We start from the raw sequence: 14,742 nt of genomic DNA on the forward strand, positions 1-14,742 counted from the left end.
CCCCTGACTCTGAATGCCTTTCTGTCTAATGTGGTAAACATGTAAACTGGAGACTGATTGGCTGGATAATGGATTCATTCATTCTCTAAGTAGACATTTACTGCAGGCCTTCTCTGTCCCACAGCCTTGTTCTACAGGGTACATCTTTTTTTTTTTTTTTTTTAAAGTTTTACAGGTACATTACACAGATATGTTTCCATTCATTCTACAACCAAATAAGCACCAGACACTCTTTTTTTTTTTTTTCAAGAGAGTGTGTGAGAGTGAGAGACAGAGAGAGAGAATTTTTTAATATTTATTTATTTATTTAGTTAGTTAGTTAGTTTTCGGCAGACACAACATCTTTGTTTGTATGTGGTGCTGAGGATCGAACCCGAGCCACACGCATGTCAGGTGAGCGCGCTACCACTTGAGCCACATCCCCAGCCCCTACAGGGTACATCTTGAACAAGACAGAGAAAGCTTGCAGCTTCATGAGGTTTACGTTTTAGTGGGATTAGATGATTACTGAAGAGATTTAGCTATTTATTGACTAAGTATTTACCAGAAACTAGTATTATAGCACTAAATACAGGGATTATTAGGCATTATTTTAGCTGATTCTTAGGACAAGCTGTGTTGCTATCTATATTCAATAAAGATGAGGCAGTCGAAAATTACAGAATTTAAGATCTTGCACAAGATCTTATAGCTAGTTTAGATGTGACCCTAAATCTCTCTAATAGAGTCATTGCACAATTACAGTGCTACTCTTGGTAAATGCAGAGGTTTTATGTGCTATTGTGTTTTCCAGGGAAGTGTAGAGCTAAGGTGGGAAGGAACTGTGTTACGAGGGTTGGAAGGGTGGGATGTGTAATAGTCTTGTCACCTGCTACATTCAGTCCCATTACTCAGCCTTCAGTGTGGCTTAACTGTGAGAGTGCTCTCTGCAGTTCCCACCCCCATGCCTTTTCTTTCTTTCTCTTCCTCCTCCTCCTCCTCCTCTTTCCCCCCCAGTCCTGGGATTGAAACAGGGTGTGCACTACCATTGAGCTTTGCCCCCAGAGTTTTTTTTATTTTTAGATAATTTAGTGTTGCTAAATTTCCAGGCTGGCCTCGAACTTGCAATTTTCCTGCCTTTAGCCTCCCAAGTCTCTGGGATTACAGGAAGGAGCCGTGGTGACAGGCCCTCATGCCTTTTCTTTGTCTCCCTCTGCTTTGTCTTCCCCTTCATCTCAGAATGTCACACTCCAGACCACACTTTGTGTCTTACATCTCTCCTCTTCCCGTGGCTTCCTCCAAGTTTAGTGTCTGCTTACTTTCTTCTATCACATTTTTTCTAAGTTGTAGTACTTCTCTCAGAGACTCTGTTACCTTTCAGGTAGTTTTCATTCCTCCATTACCGCTCCAGAGATCAGTGAACCCTTGAATCGAGGCTTTATGTCCCCTGTGCATCCCTGTGCCACAGGGTGGGTGCTCAGTCCATAGTGCTTGCTCCAAAGCCGTGACCTGCAGCATCATTTCCAGTGGTGTCTTTGATACCCATCTTGTATCACTGTGATCATTAAGTGAGCCTTTCTTTTGTTAAGAGCCCCTCATGGATGTGCCTTTTGAGAACTGCTTTAAAAGTTTGTGATTTTTGTCAGGTCTAATGGAGTCTCCTTGGAGCTTCCTGGGTAAATCAGAACCTCTTCAGGAAGCCTCAGTTTGATCAAATAAACATACCATCTGGATTTAGCCATCTGTGGTTCCATCTTATTCTTGTTTCTCTTAAGCTCCTCCCCACCTCCCGAGTAATAGCTAGCTGTTTCTCAGAAGCAGAGTGGGGAATTTGTGAAGTTTTCTGAATCCGAAAGGCTCAGTGACTCCTTTGGGCAGCATAGCTCTGGTATTAGGGAAATGAGACAGAGACAACTTCCTCATCTGTACATTGACAAGTGGAGAAAGATAGCCTCGTAATAGGGAAAAAAAATATTCTCTAAGGGGAAAGAAATAATAAAATCAAGCTGGTTTATGGTTTGTCAGTCCAAAAAGCTTTTAAGCTGTATCTATAAAGGTGTTTTTTACTTAATGTTTGTTCTGCATTTCAGGCATCATTGTGTGATAAGTGGTATAAATTTAGCCCCTTTAAGTCTGATCTCCTAGGGGTTGAGATTTAAGTGTTGGAGCGAACTGTATTTGAAAGGACTCTATTGATTGGGCTTTGATTTGGTCCTTCCTTACCAAAGAGAGATACTAAATAATGGCTGGCTTCCCTGTTTTTATTTTTTTATTTTTTAAGGTTCACTTTATAGGCTTCTCCTCCCCACCCCAGCCCATTCTCTGCCTCCTAACTGTTCTTCTTAAAAAGACTAACGTGGTATTAGAGAGAGGAAAAGAGAGAAAGAAAAATCAACTGTCACATTGTGAACATAATTGATTCAATAAATAACGTCTTTCAATTCCCAGGGCAAACCTCAGAGTCCTCACTGATGTCAATTAGTGCTCAGCTCAGTAAGTGGTGGCGGTCTTCATTTAGACAGATGGGAGAGTTCACAGACTCCCACCTCTCAAGGAAGGAATGTGCTTTTCTTCTTTTAAAGACATACTAGCTGGATTTATGCACCTGCTCTGCAAAAAAGAAGTTTGAAAAGGAATTTATGTGGGAGTTTTTAGTATTCCTAAAAGTAGAATGAGGACATTTAATTACTGTCCAGGGGTTTGTTAAAACAAAACAAAACAACAACAAAAACAAAACAAAATAAGAACAGGAAAATAAAAATTGCCTAGAATTCACAGGTCTGTAAGCTCTATGATGGTGGGGCCTGTCTTGTTTTTTGCCATTTAATCTCTAGTGCACACAGTAGGTGCATAATAAATATATTAATTGGATTGGGGTTTGAATGCATGAGGACAGAAATGAGTACAATCCAGGTCTTATGTTAAGAATTTGACATACTTATATATCTTATGTCAGAATGGATTCTATGCTCATGTATAACTAAAAAGAACCAATAAGAAACTAAAAAAAAAAAAAAAAATAAGGCCATCAATCGATGAATGGCTAAAGAAAATGTGGCATATTACATGATGGGATTTTATTGTCATAAAAAAATCAAATTATGTTATTTGCAGGAAAATGGATGGAACTAGCGACCATTATGTTAAGCAAAATAAGCCAAACTTAGGTCAAGTGTTGCATGTTTTCTTCTCACATGTGGAAGCTAGAGAGGAAAAAGGAAAATAAAGGTGGGGGACGATGTGTCTCATGAAAATCAAAGGGAGATGGGTAGAGTAAAGGGATAGGAGGAGAGGGAAAGGGGAAATAGTGGGGAATGATATTGGCCAGATTATATTGTTATATTTTGTGCATGTACAAATATGTAACAACAAATCCCACTATTATGTACAAATATAATGCACCAATAAAATATGGAAAAATAATAGTAAAGGAGAAAAGAAAGAAAAACAGATATGCATTAAAAAAAAGAGTTCAGTTAATTTTTGTTCCTCTGATTGTTTCATCCCCTGCCTCTGCTTCTTTCTCCCAGTGATTTAAAGGAGAATAACTCCAAAGAGTACAGTACATATTGCATCTTCAAAAGTGATTAAGGAGACCCTACTTCATCAGTTCCCAGACTGGTAGAGTTGGAAAGGGATCTCAGAGGTGGTATGAAGCTGCTACTTACAAATTCTAGTATATGAATTTGTATTTCAGAATCACATGGAGCATGTTATAAATGCACAGATTCCAGGCCTCAGATCTGGGATTTCTGATGGAGTCACTGGTAGGGAGTCTATTTGAAAGTTTATTTGCTTTTGTGGATTGCTGTAGAAATTCTGGTGTGCAGAGGGTGTAGAAGACACCAATCCAATTTGCCTTTCAGACCCCTGACCTCTGTGGTCTGAGGCACTCCTTAGTAAAGTGAGCAGCCTAAGGTACCCAGCAGAATGGCTGGTGGAGCAGTGACTAGGACTCAGGTCTCCTGGCTCGGATGACAGCATCTTGGGTAGTTTGCTGCTGTGCTTTGGCTGATGCTCCATGGCACTGGATATGTCTCAATTTTTCTTCCAAGACAATGGCTGTGTTTGGGGTGATGGCCCTGGCAGAATCTGAAGAACCTTCTGGGTCAGAACTCATTCATTCTACTTTGGTGTTAATATATTCTGTTGTTTTCTCTAGTGATACCTTTGATTATCCCCATCTCCATCCTTTGGCTCAGAAGGAGTAGGAAGTCCTTGCCTTTGTTCTGTAAGCCATTCAGTGTTTTCCAGCCCTGCTTGATCATAAGAGAATCATATGAGTGCTCATTCTGGGTGTAGGGACCCGGGACCTGCTTGAGTCCTGTTACAGCAGAATCTTCCTAGGAGGGGTTTGGGGAACTGTATTATTATTATTATTATTATTATTATTATTATTATTATTATTATTATTTTGGTGCTGGGGATTGAAACCAGGGACACTTTGCTACCAAGCTATGTCCCTAGTCCTTTTTAATTTTAATTTAATTTTATTTTGAGACAGGCTCTCATTAAATTACTGAGGCTGGCTTCAAACTTGTGATCCTCCTGCTTCAGTCTCCTGAGTCACTGGGATTATAGGTGTGTGCCACCATGCCCAGCAGGGAACTGTATTTTACATTCTACTCCTAATTTTTTTTTTGGAGTAAGTATTTAATAAGCACATTTTATTTAAATAAATCCTCCAGTAAAGAAATGGAGAATTTACTGCCTTTACTGTGTACATAGATATGTCAAATTTACATGTGCAGCTCTCCAACATTCCCCTTATTGGAAACATCCATATTTCCACATCACAGTTCCCAGAAAGACTTAAATGTCTCAAAATTCTGTATCTCCTTTGGCTTGTTTTTCTCTTGATACCACCCAGGCTTTATTAATGGTTCACTTCATATCATCATCTCCATCTTCATAAATTTTCTTTAGAACATTCATTAATCCCTCACTGGGATCTGTTTCAGTGTCATATGAAGGCTTTTCTTTCTCTTTGCATTCTTTTTTCAACCTGAGTCAAGTACTCTCACCGTTGTGTTTTCTGCTTTCTTTCTACGTAAGATGAGAACTGTGTCAGTCTTAACTGTTTTTGAACTGCTTTCCTCAGAGAAGGTTTTCAAGAGATTGTTCAGAATCATGGAGTAACTCTTCCCATTTAGAGTCTTTACCAAAAATCAAACAACCCTTGCTGTGAAATGAACCTGCACATTCTCAGCGGGAATTTGATGAACTCCCGTTAAAGTAATGTAGATTTTCACAAACTTATTGGATTGATCCCATCCATAACTACTGATTTTCAGGGTATATCCTGTTGTAATGGGAGCAACCACAGCAGCTGGCTTTTCCTCCTTAAGAAGTTCTGGTTTCTTCTGTAATTTCTGTTGCATCTTGTCCTTTATTTCTGTATCTGTTTTTTTCCCCCTGCTGTAAGAGCATCATGTACTTTTTTTCTAGTAGTCTTTTCCAGCAACACCTTTTCCTCTTCTAGATCTTTCTGCAGCTCGACCAGAGCTGAGGCCATGGTCTGGCTGGGTCAGGCTGCAGGCCCACGCTGTAGCCGTCCACCCAAGTCAGGAAACGCTGCAACAAGCATGTAGACCCGCATAGAACTAGCAGGTGCAGCCCACATGCACACAGACCCTGAGCCGGACCTCGGCCGCCCTACGTATGTTGGAGCCTCTGGAACCTTTGCGAGGTCGCAGCCCCACTGGGCCCCACCCCACCGAGCCCCCTCCGTTCATAATTTTTATTCTCTTCAAATACTTTTCTAGCCTCTGTCTCCGAGAATAGTGAGTCCCTAGACTCAGCTTTGAGGCCCTTAAGACCCTCCTTCAAATTTATATATAATTCCATCTTGCCTGTCAAAGAACTTGTCCTTGAAGGAAGAAAAGATAGATCTATCTACTCTCCTCCGAGGTAGAATTTTACCGCACAGGGCAGGGGTGTAGGAGGTTGGCTGGACAGTTGTGGATTGAGTGGTGCTGGAAGGTTAAGAGGTATCTCTAGAACCAGAGCAGAGGGCCTGTGTGCCTTCCCTGGCCTGTCTCTTGAAAGCTGTATGACTTTGGGCAAATTGCTTAAAACCTTTTGAGTTTGTTTCCTCATTAGTAAACTGTGGGTTAGAGTACCACTTGCTTGAGGGTTTTGTGTGTATTAGACAAGGGGTTACAGTTGGGCTCTGGGTACACAGGCTCAGAGATGGAGGTTTGCATGCAGAGTGTATTGGAGATAACTTACAGGAGGAACTCCATGATAGAATGAGGGAAGCAGGATTAGGAGAAGGTGACATTGACCAGGGTGAAGTTGCAGCAAAGGTCTCAGCTCCTGCTGTGGAGAACAACAGGGTGAGGCGCCCTTCAAAATTGTCCTGAATTTTTATCCTAATATCCAGCAGCTGTTGGATGTGGTTGTGCCTGGAGGCAGGCATGGCCTCAGCTCCCTTTGGTTGAGGGTGGCCATGTGCCCACGGCAGCTTATAGTCCTGGTCATTGGGGACAGGAGTGCTTGTGACCTGGAGGGTAACTCACTGGGCACTCCCGCACCCACTGCACTGGTAGCACACGGGATGTCTTGGTAGTGAAGTGAGCACACTTGTTAATGTTAACAAATATTAGCTCATTGCTATTCTAGCTCTGGCAATGCCGATAGGTAGCTGGGCACTTTCAAGAAGTTGCCCAACTTCTCTTGGGCTATCCTTGTGTTTACCATGGAGATCCCAAACTCTGCTTTGCCTGTCTCCTTAAAAGGGTCTGAGCACATGTGGAAATATAGTGTAGGTGAAATTTGTGAGTAAAATATTATGAAAATGCATGAGATGACTCTGAGCCTACTTTATTGAAATGAATATCTAGCTGTGATCTGGATTCCTTGAAGGGACAAGGATGTGATAAATGTAAAACTGCTTGTCTGTGAAATATGGCATTTTGATTTTTCTTTCTCTCTCTTTATAGGGAATTAGAATAATGGAGATGCTGCTAAAGGAACAGTGTGGTGCCCCCTTAGCTGAATAAGGAATCATCAGTGAGTACCAAAAGCAAAATCAGAATCATTTACTCAAGCCATGTGTTCATGCTTATGAGCCTGGCATTATGTATCAGCCTCCCTGGGCTATTCATGCTGTATATTTCCCAGCTATGTCTGCAGAATGCTATTTCACAGGTGTTTTGTTATCTATTCAGTACCTTTATTTGCTTGGTTCTTTGATTTTCAGAGCAGTTTTTTACTACGTGCTGGGTCACAACTGCATTCAAATTGTTAAAACTGTTCAGTATAATCTACCCTGATTGAGACCCTCAAGGTGGCATAGATTTGTAAAGACTGCAGCTCAGGATTAACTGAAGCTTAATTTTATTGTTCAGAGAACAACAAAAGCAGATTTAAAACTGTTATTGGAGCAGGAAGGATAACAAAAGGGAAAATGTGGATTGGCCAGTGAAACAAATGTTATCTTATTAGTCATACAGGTTGAGCATTCCTAATCTGGAAACCCAAAATAAGAAATTCTCCAAAGTCTGAAACTTTGAGTGCTGACATGATGTCACAAGCGGAAGATTTTATACCTGACCTTATATGATGATGGCAGTCCAGGTTTACTAAAAATATTTCCTAAATTTACCCTTAGGCTATGAGTATGAGGAGTATATGAAACAAAAATGAATTTCATGTTTGGGTCCCATTTCCAGGATATTTCATTACGTAGATGCAAATATTCCCAAATCTGAAAATATGTATGTTCCCAATCCAACATACTTCTGGTCCTAAGCATTGTATAAAGGATACTGAACCCACTGATTGAAGGTGTCTGCCTGAAATGCTATTCTGAAAGATTCTAAAGCTTGAAAATAGTGCTAAGGGTAAGGGTACCTTGAGTGATTGGTAATGTATGCTATGGTCACAGGCAGCAAACAAGACAGTTCTTGTGTATGGCAAATGGTGAAGGGTTAACAACAGATACTGGGGAATCACAGAACTATTCACATTCTCTCCCCTAGTAATTTCTATTGTCTACATCAAGGAGAAAATTTTTCATAGTGGAAAGGATGGGACAAAGCTATTTAATAGAGAATAAAACCCAAAATAAATGAATAACATCTTGCTGAATTTAAAGGTAGATTTTTAACATTAGAGAGAAGGTAAACCTCCGAGTAAAGCAAACAGTGCTTTGGGTATTTCAGAATTACCTTATGTTGGCTTAGAAACACAGTATATGGTTTTGTATAAGTGACCTGGTGTTCTAATTGTAATGCACAATGAACTCTGAGAGCAATTTATGAAAGAATAAGCAAAAGGAACCCTTGTATACAAATGCCTTGGTATTCAAAGCATGCTGGCCAGGCTTGTGAATGAACATCAATTGGAAACTAAAGTGTTTCTGTTTTTTGCAGATTGGACTCCATTCTGATTAAGCTTCCATACTTGAAACATATTAATAGATTTCATTATTACTGGAAAGGCTAAACAAGATTGTTTTACATAGCATACACGGCAGGTGCTCATAAAATGTCAGAACTTAATCTTAAATGTTTTACTCCCCCTTCCTTAAGAAATTGTAGAGAAGAATGTGGCCACGTCACCTGAGGCTCACTGAGCATTGCTTGTATTTGGGCACACATTTTACCCTGGCTGGTGGGATCTAAAGTCAGGTCCTGGTTCCATGAAGGCATGAGGGGCCTCCAATTACATATACCTATCAGTTTTCAAACTTCAAATTAGTGTAATTAGAACTTTAGCAGACATCAGAATCATCTGGAAGACTTGTTAAGCACAGAATGGTGTTTCAGTAAGTTGGGTGGTCTCCTGAGCATTTGTATTTCCAGAACACGTTCCAGGTGATGGTGATGGTGGACCCAGGACCACATTTTGAGAGTGACTGCTTCAAATGAGTTCCCATTTTTGGATGGAGACACATTCAGTGCTTAGGCACTAGGGAGGCTTACAGTTGGGGTTTTGAAATTGTTGCCCGTATTTGGTCAACTTTAGATTAATTGGAAGAATGGTTTTCTTTGTATGCCTTTTCTCTGATTTTAGCATCTCAGTCTTGCTTGCCTTTTTTTGGTGATTTGAATGTTGACAAGCTCTAGGCTGAAGTGGACACAATTGGTAAAAGAGCTGAGACTCAGGTCATCTTGTGCTTTGAAGCAGCTTGGATTTAAAGTGTTGTTAGTAAAGATGAGCAAATTAAATAATTTAGTAGCATTTCCTTTTGATTACCTATTATCTTTTGTGTGTGTGTGTGTGTGTGTTTTTACTGTGATTGAGGCCTAAGCCATGAATTCAGGGCTTTGCATTGTTTGTAAAAATAAAAAAAATAATAAAAAAAAAAAAGAAAAGAAAAGAAAAGAAAGAAAGAAAACCAATTCATTCTCCTGTCTTTCAAGTGGAGTGGTAGTGTTAGGTCTGCATACAGCCAGGAGGTTAGTATAGGATAGTTGTGTTTTTAGCAGTCAATACAATAGAATTCGTGAAGGATTTACATAATTCAAACTCAAAGTTCATAACCAGTTTTCTCAGAGGAGAAAATGTAAAGTGAGCACATACCCATTAACTCTCACTAATAAATCTACAATTACTGTAAACTAAAGGCTGTTGCTAAGGCTTTAAGTTTTTCTCAAAATTAGCTTCAGTGAGATATCACTTATATACAATTAAATATATATATATATATATATATATATATATATATATATATATATATATATATAAAATTTGTGTGTATGTGGTGCTGGGGATTGAACCCAGGGCCTTGTGCACGAGAGGCACGCTCTCTACCATAAATGAACTAATTTTAAGAGTACAGTTTGTTGAGTTTTGAAAAATGAGTCATATAAGCATTGCCACAAATATGGTACAGAAAATTTTGAGGCTTTGATGTTACCAGCTTATCCCCTCCCACACAAATTTCTTGACTATTTTTACAAAGCTTTTCAATTTTGAGATGTTTCTGTTTTAATGAAACTTTTTATTTTCTTTAAAATAGCTCTAAGGAAATTGTGGGGATGGTTTTAGGTGTGTCAAAGGATTACTTGTTTTTGAGTAGTGTAAAGCCATGTTAAAAGAAATGGGACACCATACTTAGACAGTAGGGATGAGAATATGATAGTCCAATAAGCTAAATTGAGTCTGCTGTCTGCTTTTATAAGTTTTATTGGGACACAGCTATGTACTTGACTATGTTCACACTTAAAACAGCAGAGCTGAATACTTGTGATAGTAGAGACCTTATAGTCTGCAAAGCCTAACATATTTCTTATCTGGCCTTTTAAGGAAAGATTTATTGCTTCCTGAGTTAGCATCCTAAATTAGTCCAAATTAATGTCAAGGAGTGTTGTGATTGCCTTTTTGTGTGTGTGTGATGCTGGGAATCAAACCAGGACCCTTTGCATGCTACATAAGCACTCTGTCATTGACCTACATTCACAACCTTTTTTATTTTTCATTTCAGTTCATTTATGTATTTTTTATTGGTGTTGACCTTTTTTGAAAAAAAAAAATTCAGTATTTAGCCAGGCACGTTGAAGAATTAAGACTCTCAAAATCAGCCAAACACAGTGGGGCACACCTGTAATCTGAGCAGCTTGGGAGGCTAAGGCAGGAGGATCGCAAATTCAAAGCCAGCCTCAGCAACTTAGTGAGACTCTGAGCAACTTAGCAAGACCTTGTCTCAAAATAAAAAGTTAAAAAAAGGCTGGGGATGTGGCTCAGTGGTTAAGTACCCCTGGGTTCAATCCTCATTATAGATAGATAGATAGATAGATAGATAGATAGATAGATAGATAAACAAACAAACAATATTCATGATATCTTACCTGTGTTCCAAAGTTTATAGTTTGGCAGTTTATTTCCCCTGCATTGAGTCTAGGATTATCACTTTTGTGATTTGGATGATGGTATTTTCAGGATACATAAAAAGTACTAAAATGATAACAGTGAACTTAAAATACCAGCCACAGTGGTCACTAAAATTGCTCATAAAGTTCCAACACACATACCCAGTGGAGTAGAAATACAGGCATTTTGTTAGCAAATAAAGTGGCACTGTGATGTGACGGTAGTAGAGGTGCTGTTTATAATTTACACAATATTCTAGACTGTGGAATTTTGCTGTTCTCAATTTTTAAAAGATATTTTGCTGGATTTGTAAAAATGTGCATAAGGAGAGATTACTTAATATTTTATATCACGCTGTATTTCACGTTTGCGTAACTTGAATACACATAGAATGTGACTACATTTTATATGGTTCCTACAATTAAAGTTAACTTCCTCAAATTCTCTGACCTGTATATCCAAACGTATATTTGAAAATTAGAAAACTTAGAAGGTGATTTTGTCATGAGCCAAAACGGAGGCACATAAATCTCAGTCGCCAGTATGCTTGTGGCGTTGCTGCTGACACATCATTTGATAGATTTTTGATTTCCTGTCATTTTTGAATAAAACAAATAGCCCTGACATCTGTTTGTTCTTGCCGCTGGCAGTTGGGAGCCTGGACTTGTGAGGTTTGATAACACAGCAGCATTCTGTCACATCGTGATGATTAAGACCTCAATTTTAGCTATATCTTAAACTCTTCTCTGAACCAGCTCCTCTAGCTAGTTGGACTTAATAAAATGAGGTGCTGGCTTTGTTCGAAGATCATTAGGAGGTAGGAATGCGATTTCTTCAAGAATTATCCGTAATGATAGAATTCAAGTGACTCTGAGGAGTTGCTTCAGAAAAGAGGGCAAATAAGTATCGATCAGTAGACATGTTTATTAGGTGATAAAGCCTGTTTGTTTTCTCTTGCAGGGGAGCCGTGTCCAAGTGGGCTTCTTTCCAATAATAACTTCTTGGCCACAACACATCGTAGGCACAGTTTCTGGAATACAGGTTTGAGGATACAGTATTGGCAGAATAAAGAAGAGGAGACATCCTTGCCAGGACATAAAACGATACCCTCCCCTTGGAGCCTGCTTCAAATAGTGGGACTCATGGAGATGAGACAATCTAGCTGGATTTTTATGAACAGTCTCTTTATGATTTTATAAATAAAGAAAAAGATCCATGTGAGATGACATCCACTCTTCCTCAGGATGTCCTGCTACTTGTTTGTGATGGCACCAGGGCAGTCAAAGGCCTGGGGTGGTGGTGCTTGTACCCATATTTTAACAGCATGATTGTTCATGGGATTCATGAGTGGATTCTGGAACATATAAAGTTGTTGACTCGATTACCTGTTCTAGGGGGCTTGAAACAGGCATGTGCCAGACCTGTGTTGAAGCTAAGCCATATGTATACCAATGTTTAAGATTTTCAGAAATCAAAGACTTTTGATGCATAAGCACTGTTAGCATAGCTTTCATAATATAGCATGAACTGACTGTACTTGGTGCTCTAGAAGAACATGGAATGGATGGTGGAAGACAGGTTCTGGTCATGACTCCCAGTAACTCATCCTGTGATATGGAGCAAGTCATTCAGCTCTGCTATTTTTTTTTTTTTTCCCCAGGGAGAGTGGGGATAATCAGGCACAGGTCTTTTGCCTCTGGATTGTGATGACTAACAAGATAGTTTAGTTTGAAGAACACAATTTTGGGAGTCAGATAGATAGACATGAATACAAACCCGTCTACTAGTTCATTGATCACATCCATAAAAATCTTCCTGAAACTCATTTTTTTCACGATTTATAAAGTGAGGTGATGAGATGAACTCTGTGAGGTTGTTGAACTGCTTTGAGATCACAAATATAAAGTGCTCATCATGTGGCTTGATGCCCGGAAACCCAGTAAACAGAAGCCATTATTATGTAAAACCATTTGAACATATAGTTTTCAACTGTAATGTCAGGGAGTATTTGTTTGAAAATTAGATGACAGTAGTTTGCCTTTCTCATGATGAGAAGCCGAAATATGAAAGCATGCTACCTAACAGAGAGCTTGAAGAGAGGCAATGATTTGGAATTCATCTTAAGATAAAAATTGGGCCATTACTGGAAATTCTTGAGATTGTTCTTTTTTTTTAATATTTGAAAGATTTCCACTCAGTGCCTTGATGAATTTCAGAGCAATTCTTCTTTCTCATACAAGCCTGCCACTGTGAGCCTCCTCTCCTGTACTTGAGCTATTTGTGCTGCTCGAGTCTTGTCTCCTGGGATAATTTCTCTTCCATCTCCTCAGTGTTTTATTCAGTTCTGTTGCAGGGAAAATGAATGGTAGAAACCAGAACACATTTTGACCTTCTCTTCCATTTAGTAGGGTTTTGGAATAATAGCCCCTTTCCACAAGTAGGAGGTGATATAAATTGTTGAAGGTGAAAGGCAAAAATTTTTATTTGGAGATTGATGTTGGGTATAAGCTTAACCTTTCCTACTGAACAATGTGCATCCTCTGCAGGCCAGAGTTCTCAGCCTTGGCTGTCCATTAGGGTCACTTGGGGAATGCAATGCCGTCTTGATGACCTGGGCTGCACCTAGATCAAGAAATCAGGACCTCTGGAGGTGGAACCCAGGCATCAGTGTTTTCAGAAGTTCCCCATGTGATTCCAATGGGCATCTAATTTGTAGACATTTATCTGATTTCTTTCATAATGTGTCAGAGGTAGGAAAGGATCTCTGTAATAGGGATTTTTACTAGAAGCAGAGTGTAGCAGAGAGAGGCTGAATTGGTGCCTTGGTTCCCTGTAGCTGGGGTGGCCAGTGCCAATGTGAGCAGTGACCTGGCAGCTGGTCTGAAGAGTGAAGCAGGTAGCTGCTGTCGAAGTCCAGGGAGCACAGGTCTGATTGAGGGTGAGCAGCTGCTGTCCAGCACCAGCACAGTGTAGCAGTGTGCCTGGTTTTTCTATTTTATTTTCAATTTTCCAGGAAAAGAAAAAAAACATTTATAAAGAGATCTCTTAATTTTCATGTTGCAAAAATTTCAGAATTGCTTAAAGCCTCCTCTAGCCAAATATGTTTGCCAGCCAGTACTTTTCAGCCTGTGTTTGTAGGGTGTTAAGGATTGGCCTGCACATCCCAGCCAATTTTTAATAGATTTGCATGTTTGTATTCTGGACATAAAATGCATCCTGCCTTTCCTCCAAGATTGCTTTTGGATGCATTTTTCTTCCTCGTTCCACAGTAATCCTCTGGACCTGCATCAAACACTTTTCCTCACTCAGTATTTTTCCCCTACAGGCATCTTTTACTTCAAGCTTCATATACATGGTTTTCAAAAACTTATGGAGTTTTCATAATTAATTAAGGTTTTTTAGATTCATTTAACTTATATGCATATTATAGAATCCCATCTTTTACTTTGTCATCTGATATGTAGTGTAAGAAATGTCAAAGCCAGGATTGCTGCTTTGATGGACACACTAGGAACAAGAGTGGGAAGGGTGAATCCACAGACCTGGCTGGTCTCCTCTGACGGGGCCAGTGAGCCTGCCCTTCAAAGAGAGGATGTACCAGACACCCCTGGAGGGATGTGTTGACCTGCAGGTCCACTGGTCCTTCCCCCAGAGATTCTGACTCATCCACTTTCAGTTGGAACTCAGAATCTGCATTTTGACAAGTTCTCCAGGAGATTTGGTTGTGCTGTTCCACAGACCACATTTTGAGAAACATTCATTTGGGAGAGGTATTTTTGGCCTCAATGTCTCCTTCATTTAGGAAAGTTTTACAGTCAGTTTGGCCCCCTGATCAATGTAGTTGATCACTCAGAACTCAATATGAAGTTCCTGTGCAGAGAGAGGCTGACTCAAGCTATCCCTACAGTGATTGAGGTACTTTTCCCAGGAAGGCTGTTAGGA

At 39.7% G+C, this 14,742-nt stretch overlaps 1 protein-coding gene and 1 pseudogene across 1 annotated transcript in view; one reads left to right on the plus strand and one right to left on the minus strand.

Annotated features, from left to right (window-relative positions):
- Prelid2 (PRELI domain containing 2) overlaps positions 1-11,928 on the plus strand; it is a 77,864-nt gene extending 65,936 nt beyond the window's left edge. The window contains exons 6-7 of the mRNA XM_077109386.1: positions 6,924-6,993; positions 11,761-11,928. Coding sequence (XP_076965501.1) covers positions 6,924-6,983 — 60 coding nt within the window. The 3' untranslated portion in view covers positions 6,984-6,993; positions 11,761-11,928. The remainder of the gene's footprint in view (positions 1-6,923; positions 6,994-11,760) is intronic.
- Positions 4,801-5,494, minus strand: LOC143399230 (calcyclin-binding protein pseudogene; annotated as a pseudogene).
- Positions 11,929-14,742: the final 2,814 nt, after the last annotated feature.

This window comes from Callospermophilus lateralis, chromosome 5 (assembly GCF_048772815.1).
Source record: "Callospermophilus lateralis isolate mCalLat2 chromosome 5, mCalLat2.hap1, whole genome shotgun sequence".
NCBI lineage: Eukaryota > Metazoa > Chordata > Mammalia > Rodentia > Sciuridae > Callospermophilus > Callospermophilus lateralis.